This window comes from Plectropomus leopardus, chromosome 24 (genome assembly GCF_026936395.1).
Source record: "Plectropomus leopardus strain MGB_pleo_1.0 chromosome 24, ASM2693639v1, whole genome shotgun sequence".
NCBI lineage: Eukaryota > Metazoa > Chordata > Actinopteri > Perciformes > Serranidae > Plectropomus > Plectropomus leopardus.
Genome location: NC_142199.1, coordinates 14,190,666 through 14,200,857, shown reverse-complemented (window position 1 = coordinate 14,200,857; position 10,192 = coordinate 14,190,666). Strand labels below are relative to the sequence as shown.

Sequence of the window (10,192 nt, the reverse complement as noted above, 5' to 3'; positions counted from 1 at the left end):
AAATTTAGTCTTACAGCATCTCTTTCTAAGAACTTAGCAAAAGGGTTGCAAATTAACTTATTTTGCTCACCCATATATTTGCTGATTATTTTCTCAATTTTTATTATTTAGTCTATAAAATTTTAAAAATCAAGTGGAAAAAAAATGCCTCTCATAATATCTCAGAGCCCAGGGTGCCGATATTTGGTTCACTGTGTAATATGATTAAGAAAAGCATCAGAACTGTCCATAATAATAATAATAATAATGATAATAATAATAATAACATATTTAAGGGACAAAGGGGCAAAGGACATTCAGGGAGGCACCTGGAACCTGTGAACCGGAGCGGAGGACACAGTGGACACACTCACTCGCCAAAGTCTGTAGGCTACAAATCAACGCAGCACATTCAGACAGGCAGAGAGAAATATGAACAGAACTCCGACATTAAATGACACAGTAAACAATTCATCCATTGCTTTCACTTTGATTCAAAGCAAAGCAAACTTTTTGTCAAACAATATTTATTTGCATATATGAGAACAAAATATAACCGATACAATACTGATGCAACACATCCATTTGTATCTTTCAGGTGTGGTTATTGGGTTATTTAGCGAAACACTGAACACTACTCAAAGCACCACGGTTTTGTTCGCTAAACTGAGATGGCCTAGATTATTTTTATTTTATTGAATGCATTTAGAACGTTCCGCTGACGTCAGCGGACCGTTTCAACTGATCATATCGTCGAAAACAGGTCCAGCTTATCCAGTTAAGGTGCACGTCAGGTAAATCGTGGGGGAAAAGATGTAGGCTACTGTATGCTTGTTTGAGTTGTTGCTCCTATTCTGCCATGAATACTGATATTGGGCTTTTGGGCAAAAAAAAAAAAAGAAGGAAATCCGGAGGGTGGGATTTTACATCAAACAACAAATATTATTTATCTCTTAGTAGTCAGTAGTTTATCACAATAAAGGCTTCAACACACCATAGTGGCATATTTGCACATAACATGGATGTATAAAGAGAACTGGATACAGTGTAGAAGGCGAGGCGCATTCATTCCTGTGAAAGTTGCTCAGTGACGTATGAAGCCAAAGAAGTCTCTTCTCAGTTTTGAAATGACCTGGATCTTACACATCGTTAGGCCTGTAAAGCAAGCGCACGAGAGGCTTAAGTAAGCCTAACAGCTGATTTCCTCTGAGCAGCTAACTTCTGTTGAGTCCCCTGCTAACTTAAATAAAAATAAAATTATTTAATTGTGTGGCTCCTTTAGACTTTCGGAATGATTTCGGACCGAATGGATCAGATCCCAATTGTGAAATGAGTCATTTTGCAGAGGCTGTGACATTAATAGCGATTATCCACAGATTTACAGTGTAAGTCTATGGGAAAAAGTCTTTCAGGCCCAATGGCATCACATGATCAACCCGGAAGTTGTAATTCCAATGTTTGGCCACTTTAAGGATTGGCTGCACTTCCATGGGACTTGGTGCATCAGAAGAATTTGTGTACACCATATGCTTGTTGTGTGGACACCCCCTGCCAACAGGGTCCAAACCACTAACGCTAACAAGCTAGAGAGCGGGCAACATAACACAGGAAATGCAAAACATTATGAAATATGCTGTTGGGAATATCGCCATTTTTCTCTGACATATAAAAATACAAAGAAAAAGTCTTTATGAATGAAATTGAATATATTAACTAACCATCCACCAAAAAAACCCTCTTTCATGGCTTCTGCCATATCTGAAAATATCAGTTAACACGTCGCAACTCGTGAGCTCTGAGCTTTCAGATAAATTTACACTTACGAGGTCGTGAATACCACAAGAAGGAGGTGTTTATACGTTATCCCTTGATTTCCATTGATTTTTGTCATCATTTGACTCTGACATACTAGATACCATTAATACACACTGTAGCAGGCTGTTCTCATGCACTGTTTGTACGTATGAAAACGAAAAGTAATGCTCAACATTTTTATATAACCCACGTAATCTGTGAGTCTGCGATCACGTGACGAAAATAGAGAAAGTGGTATAAATGGCAAAAATCTGCCTCAGGAGGCAGGTCAAACAAACACAGGACTCACCCCCAGGAGACCGGTGTTTGTGAAACCAAGTGAACTTTGAGTTATTTTAAGGTTTGTCATCACCATGTTTCTTTTTCTAAACCTAACCTGCGTAACTTTACATTAAGTATGTAACCTTTAATTATGTTAATACCATTATGATGCCCATGTTTCTTTTCCGAAACCAAACCTGTGTCACTTCACGTTAAGAACCTAACTTATGTAACTTAAATTTAAGTACGTAACTTTACGTTAAGGACATACTGTCATGACTCCCAGCCATGTTAACACAAAGTACGTACATTTTTTCGAAGTTTGTAACGTCACGGGGACATTCGCGGAGCGTTTATTTGTCAGATATCATACAAACTGTAGTTTGAGGATATGTTGCAGTCAGCAGTCAGTAAGTCCTGTACTGTGGCTCATTTCCCCAAAGCATTTTATAAATGTGTCAAAGAAATGTGAGAAACATGACGTATTCTCAGCTCAGAGCATGAAGGGGTTGTTACTGTAGTCTGGAGTAAGATACTCTGATGATAGTGGAGCATTTGAACTTAAGTTAAACCAAACACACATACAAAAGGTCTCTCACTAAATAAACAGAACATACAGATAAGCCTCTGTGTGTTGTTGCACCTATCTTGAAAAGAGTAGAATTATATTGGACCAAACACTTGAATGGTTTTCAGTTGTGAATACTGTCCATGGAGCTGCCACTGCGTGCTTTTAGTCGGGGTATAAGATGAAGCCGGAGAAGGTGCTGTACTTGTTGTTATTGCCTCCGTGAGCTTTGCCGCCGTCCAGTTTGACGTAGATCTCGTCTCCAGAGTCCAAGTGGAGCACGGCACTGTTGCTGGCGTAGTCGTAGTTCTGGTCTGCATCTTGAGCTATGGCACTGGCTCGTACCTGGGGGGGATAGGGAACGAGACCTCCTGTAATACGCATTAGTTAATAAGAGGATATATAGAAATAGAAAAGTTCATGTATGCCTGAGAGGCAAAGCGAGCAGTGGTGCGGCTTTAAAAATAGACACTCAAAGGGAACATTGGGTAAATTAGAGGTTTAAACCACTTCTAACCATTATAGAACCCTAATATGTAATAGTAAAAAACATTTGACCCAAGCACACAATTCAAGTTTGAATTTAATCCCTTTGTTGCATCTATAATAAACACTGAATATGTCAAGACTCATTGAAATAACCTTGTTCTCTCTAAGTGTATATAAGCAACTTCAGTAAACCAAGTTAGTCTGACGTAAACTGATCATCACAAAGAGGATTTTGCCAATAATAAAGTCAGGAGATCTGCAAGGTCTGTTTTCTTAGTGTGCAACCAGCAGAATACAGATAAAACTTGCTTTGCCGAAGTACCAAATCATATTTAAGTTGCAACAACTTCAAAATTACAGAAATTAAAGAAAAATTAAAGAAATACATCAAAGCCTTAAGTAAACTTAACAATTAGACATATAGTAAACATAAATTAAGCTTAACTGTTATGCTTAGTTACAATTTTCAAGGCAATCGGTTTCCTATATACATAAAGAAATATTAGGAAAATCAACTTGTCTTATTTTACAGTGTACATGACCGAAAATATCACAGATGTTGCCTTGAAATCATCACATATAAATCGTAAGAATGAGCAGTTATATAAATCGTGTTGAGGGGAATAACAACTCAAGCTTCAAGCGAATTTGTGCGCTTTTTCTTGCGTAAAATGCTGTCAATTTAGAATTATGAAATATTATCATCTTATTTTAATCAGTGTCAGTGTTTGTTTTCACCTTTTTGCTCATGTAAATCACATTTCCCCTCACTTCCATTTTTTGAATGATCATAATTCTCGCTGTTGATCTCTAATCCTACCTGTCCGTTTTTGCACAGGTCTGCCCACATGCTGGTCCCGTCTCCTCCCCGCATCAACACATGGTAGGTGAAGAAATAGATCCCGGACACATGGCACGTGAACTTCCCGGTGCTCGCGTCGTAGTGGTTCCCCAAGTTTGTGATCACGTCGTCAAACTTTAACACCTCATATCCCTCGTGTGGGTTCTTCAGACCGACGTAAAAAGCGATCCTAAAACTGTTGCTCGTTGAGTTCACTCCGTCCGGTTCCCCGTTCTCACCCCCAGCAAGTCCGGTTAAGGCGGGGAAGCTCAGTTTCCCGTCGCCGCGCTCTCCTGGTGGTCCCCTCGGACCCGGGGGTCCTGGTTCTCCCGGTGGGCCCCTTAATCCCGGTTTCCCCGGTCGCCCCGGCTCCCCGCGGCTCCCCTGAGCCATGGGCGGCTGCGGAGCGACACCGTTCACGTTCTGGATCACCTCCATGGCGGTGGCGCCGCCCGGTTTCGGGGTGTACGGGTCGCAAACCATCCGACAGGTGCCCATCATCTCATAGTAGTGAGCGGAGGTCTCAGAGGTGCGGAGCAGCAGCAACGGGACGGCAACGGCCAGAGCCAGCAGGACCATGGCGACGGAGGTCACCAGGAAGACCACCGACCACTTCCTCCGCGCGCTTCGGGGACGGACGGACGGCAAAAAACCCGCGGAGCCGCTCTGGAGGGGAATTGTGACGGAGGACAGAGGGGCTCTCAGGAGGACACGGAGACAAGAGATGAAGTTAATTACGTGCGCATCTTTCGATCCGGCTCATCTAATTGGTGCTTGAGCCCCGGGCAGCGGCTGTGACCGGGGAGCGGTGCGCGTCCTGGCTGGATGGAGAGGTGCGCGCGGACAGCGGCGTCCAGCTGCAGCCAGTTGTCAAATGCAGCGAGCATAAGACCGGAAGATAAGGGAGACGGCCTTCAAATTAAAACAGTACGGGGTGTGCGGCTTATGAATAGAGGAAATAAGTAAAAGAAGATATCAGATATGCAAATTATGGATAGTTTTTAATATGCACTGTCAGCCGCGCAGGTCAGAACCAAAACTGCAGGTCAGTTTAATAAGCATTAGCAGGTTTATCTGAGTCTGCACACTGCCTGGGACATATTTATCATGCCTGCCATATACTTTGCGCTCAGATGTCAGCAGGCCAATTTACTCAACTGCAGAACTTAAATGTCATTTTGAGGTAATTTTACCTAATTTACTTCATATTTCTATTTGACTGCAATAGGCTTCAGACGGAGGGAAATACTTTACTTTTTTCTCCACTTTAGGTTCTTTGCAGAGTATCAGCAAATAAGATTTGATGAATTGTAGATTTAACTACAGAGCAGTATAGAGCAGATAAAATGAACTGCAGCCAGTGCCAGACCTGGCAAATTCAGGGCCCTAGGCAAGCCGTTTCTCTCACTCTAATGTTCTTTTCACACAGTACCCTCTATGTCAAATAAATAAATGATGGTAGCACCCTAGGTGGCTGCCCGTGTTATCTGTAGCAAGGTACGTCACTGGCTGCAGCTCTGCCAGCACAATATTTACATACAGGCATCATTTTTCAGTTATATAACCCTGACATGAATCATACTGCAGTATCAGTTACATTATATGTACTTCTACGAAAGCAAAATTTTGAATGCAGGACTTTTACTCTGAGTATTTTCACACACTGGTAGTGCACTTGTACTTGAGTAAGCATGTACGTGTTCAGCCACTGCATCAGGCTATCCTCCAAAAACAAATGACCAAAGACAGGGGCAGGACACATATTTGGGGTCCTCTTGCCAGAAAATTTGGAGCATCGAAGACCTAATTTCCTGTATTCTGGTGAATTTTTATGCACCAATTTGTGCATTTTTCCTTTTGTAAATGTTTTTCATCTGATCCAAGAGATGTCCTCTACTACTTTAATGTTTTTATTTGGGACAAAAACGCATTTGTCCACTATGTTCTACCGTAATCTCCACCAATGATAAGACATAAAACTATAGATTTTCAACAAGGGTTTTATTTTTAAACGTCCAACAGGAAGTCCTTTATTCTGGTTTGACTGGCTTGACAAGAGGACCAGGTGCAGCCGGTGCGTAAAGTTAAAGTCTGCGGATTTGTTATTCACCATATGCACTAAATATTTATTATGATTCGGCAAAGAATTGTCAATATTTATATGTGGAGAAATGTATCTCAATTCTACTTGATTGTGTATGCATATATACATGGACTGAAAATGCCAAAAGACTGCATATTTATTTTCAGAAATCTCAGTGGTATAGAGCTGTTTATGTATGCATTCCTATAGGCGGAATACATTAGAGGCTTAGCATACGATTTATTCACCCATCTGCCTTTGGGAATTACAAACAGATCCATTAATAATTCTGTTTTAAGAAAAGAGATTTGGATTTATGTCTAACTGATCTAATGTTATGATAAATCGCTGTTTAAAATGTATTAATCTTTTTGCAGCCACATGCTCCGTCCATGTGAGTTTAAAAGATTATTATGGTGAATGTTCAGAAATATCTGATCCATAATCGCACCCAGTGGATTCCCCCAAATTAACAGAAATTAACTTTTATTTTCAACATAAATAAATAAACACTGTGACAAAAAAATATAGGTTAAAGTAAAGTTTACAGCAAGTAAATACGTCCAAATATTTGACTCAGACCACCAGGGGTCTTTTCAAAGTCAGAGCCAACAGCTGAAGGCAGGTTCACTGTGGTGACATTAAATGACCAACTGCACACACTCACACATGCAGACGGGGGGGTCGAAAAAAGCAGACGGGGGGCAGATAATATATGCAGGAAATGGACCAGAGATGTCTGACGGCTGTCGACACCTTCAGCTCTGAGCTCCCCAGCTGCAGGGACATATTTGATGTCTTGTTTCACGAGGTTGAGAGCCACGGGCCTTGAATTTCGATTCTGCGGGAAATTAAAATTCCTCCTGTGCGCAGACAATCATGACTCGATTGCATACAGATTTGTCTTAAACACCTCTTTAGCCTCCTTTGTTTCATTTTTTCAAGTGAGGCCACTCGCTCTATCCGTGCGGTCCATGGACAGAGCGGCTGAATAAGACTATTACTAATGTCTTTCATTTCCAAAGAGGACAAGCTCTTGAGACACTCAATGAAGAGAGTCTTTGCTCATCGAAAATAAAAGCGTCTATTGATTTTGTCCTCAAGCTCAAAAATTCTCCCTGAAGGACCTGAAACACTTGAAGAGTGCAGGATGGGAACTAAGCACCTGGAATTGGAGAGCAGGCCCCACATCCACAACAGAGGCTTTAGAGCTCAAGGCGATGTCGAGAAATCTTCAGAGGCCGGAGACAAGGCTTAGGAGCCAACCCCCCCACCCCCCACTCTCCAGCCCCCTGAGCAATTTCAACTCGTGCTCAGCTCAGATTTAACACCCCAGAACATGGCTCCAGCAGCATGTCTCAAGGTGAGAAAGAGCCTGGTCAGAACTGAAACTGAGGCTTAAATTTGAGGGCAAAGCTGGAAAATGACATCAAAATTGTCATTTAAGCTCAATGCAACAATGATCTGCAAAACAAAACCCTTAAAATAAGTATGCAGAGTCGAACATCCTCCTCCTTGACTCCGCTACATGACTGCAGAAATGACCTTTACGTAGGATTAGTACAGTGAACTGTATCTTTAGGCGATGATGAGCCATGCACGACACACTGTCCACATTATGCACTGTAGCTGCTGAGATTATCCCGCCCCGCGGCGCTGCCCTGCTTCTAATCACGCTGCATGTCACCGGACTGCTGTGTCATGCGCACAAACCATACGGTGAGACAAATGAATCAGCCCGCCATTAGCTGCCTTAAACGGTGTCTAATCAGGTAAAGCCGGGAACATGGGGACTGGGTTTTGAGTGCTTTTCTGCAATAACATAGAGGGGAATTTAAAAAGAGGGCACAAGGTACGGTGGCTGTAAGAGCTCAAATAATCACCACTGAAGAAAACACATGCAAACTGACAAAATACAGGCAAAATAACTGAGCATTTTACCAGTTTGAGAACACATATGGATTGCAGTACAGACAATACCAGGTGGGTGGAATATTTGGACCATTTACTTGTGTAAAAGTAATACCATAATGTAAAAATACTCTGTTACTTGTAAAAGTCCAGCATTCAAAATGTAAGTATGCACTATGTTACTGTTTGTGTCTCATGGATGCTTGCTGCTTACCTCATTGCTACAGTTTCATCAAGCCCCGACCTCATCTGAACTCAGTGGAGGTACGCAATAGAGAACAAAAGAAGCCAAAGTAAAAATGGGAAAATGCAATTGGCCCCATCTAGAGCGAGTATTTGGTTTGTCCATTCAGGGCTACAGTAGAAACAACATGGCAGGCTCTGTTAAAGAGGACCCATTGTTATGTAGATATACACAGTTTATTCTAAAGAAACAAAAACACACGGACTCTTAGTTTCAGATTATTATACAGCAAGAGAGACATATTCCTTTTCTGCCAGTATACCCCCCCCAGCACAAGGAAAGTAATGTCAATCCAGGTTTCAGAGGAGTAAAATTTGGAAGTTTGGAGAGACCTAGCTAGCAGTGTTGGAAAATGGTAGCCATGCATTGAACAATGTTTTTTTTTTTTAAAATTTTTTTTTGTTTACCTAGGACATGTGCTGGTCTCAGATAATGAAGAACAACTACTTTTTCATCTTTTTTAGAACGAGAAATAGAAAATTAAGTGGCACTTCTATTCTGTCTATTCCATTTCTGAACTTGAAAACAAATTTTTTTTTTCACTTTTGGTTTTTGAACTCAAAATCAAGTAACTATATGTTTTTTTGCGTTTTAATTTCTGTTTCTGAATGAAAAAGTCTAAGACCTAAAAGAATATTGATCAAAAATGAACTCACGATTTCAAATTTACCTCAGTTTTAATAACACTCTGGGTTCACGACTCAGATATTATTGCAAATAGCACAAATTTCCATGACTTTATGGCAAAACAAATCTTAGTGTCTTCATAAGTTTATAAAGTCCCCTGGGTATTTCCACTGTTTCATCACATGCACGTCTTGTCTATTTACAGGCGTTTCCTTTAGTTGTAGTGTTTTAAACTCTCATGTAAAAGGTGATGGCAACGCTGTATAATTTGAATAGAGGATGAATTATAGGTGAAACAGTGTCATTTAGGATAAGCAGAATATGCTGTGGAGTGAAATGTCACCGGGCATTACTATAAATCTGTGTGGGAAACCTTCAGTGAGCCGCAACAATACCGCAGTAAGAACTTGCAACATCAGCTCCTGTCTCAACATGTGTCCCTAATCCCTGATGAAGGGCACTGAAGACACCTCCGCCCTTCAAAGCACAGAGACAAGTGTCTACCTCTGTGTAACACTTTGACAGTGAAGCCCTGTCAGATGTTAACAGAGCTGTACCTGACGGCCGTGGGCTAACCGTTTATGACCACATCTCCACTGCTCCACCTCCGTATTTCCCATCAGCTCTCTGGCTAATGATAATCTGTGAATCTGAAAACGGCATCAAAGGCCGGGAAAGGTTATGAGCCCTGCTGTGTGCTAATATAGTTTTTCAATCCACATCTCCAGGCTTATTTCAGGAAGAGTCGTGAGCTCAAATCTGTCGCCGCAGATCAGAATAACTTATTGACTCGTAAGATTAACGGGTTACCACACCGGGAGACAGAAGTAATCGATACCTATGAATGAAGGAGCTCAAAAACATAAATGTTTGTCAAGGACTGTGACCTTAAGCGCTGTAAACAAACAGGAGGCCTCGGCCCAGAGAGAGTGAAAGGGAGGGCGGCGTGCATGCACCGCGTGCGTTTGTGTGTGGTGACACTGATGCAGCGCTGCGAGCCAGGGGGGTTCAACCTTTTGCAAGTGGCAAAGGCAGACTTGATGAAGTCATGTTGACAGTGTTTGACCCGCGGTCAGACTTCTTTTTTAACACGATTTTGCTTTTGCTTTTTTGTTCTAATCCCAAGGCCAGTTTATCCAATATACACCAAGAGCAGCAGATGGAGTCAAAGAGGGGAAACTATTATTAAAAGTCTGTCTCTAATGAGGCAACATGGGAATTACCTCTTCTCTTCATTTTCCAACAGAAAACAGTGAGGTGCGAGAAATATGACTGAAATGCGGATGTTTAGCAAATAATGTTTACCATATTTTAGTTTAGCCTGTTAGCATGCTAACAATAATGAATTATCTCTTAAATCAAAGCACAGCTAAC

At 41.5% G+C, this 10,192-nt stretch overlaps 1 protein-coding gene across 1 annotated transcript; it reads right to left on the bottom strand.

Annotated features, from left to right (window-relative positions):
• Window positions 1–819: 819 nt before the first annotated feature.
• LOC121963018 (complement C1q-like protein 2) lies at window positions 820–5,691 on the bottom strand. Its single transcript, XM_042513377.2, has 2 exons — window positions 3,933–5,691; window positions 820–2,968 (listed from the first exon to the last, which is right to left on the bottom strand). The coding sequence occupies exons 1-2, from the start codon at window positions 4,530–4,532 to the stop codon at window positions 2,789–2,791; spliced, it is 780 nt and encodes a 259-aa protein (XP_042369311.1). The 5' UTR covers window positions 4,533–5,691; the 3' UTR covers window positions 820–2,788.
• Between the last annotated feature and the right edge of the window lie 4,501 nt (window positions 5,692–10,192).

What these genes read in the sequence shown, in the direction of transcription:
- LOC121963018 (XM_042513377.2), bottom strand. Translation starts at nt 4,532, where the DNA reads ATGGTCCTGCTGGCTCTGGCCGTTGCCGTCCCGTTGCTGCTGCTCCGC. An exon ending in ACCTGTGCAAAAACGGACAG is followed by an intron (nt 2,969 to 3,932) that starts GTAGGATTAGAG and finishes TATCCCCCCCAG; the next exon opens with GTACGAGCCAGTGCCATAGC.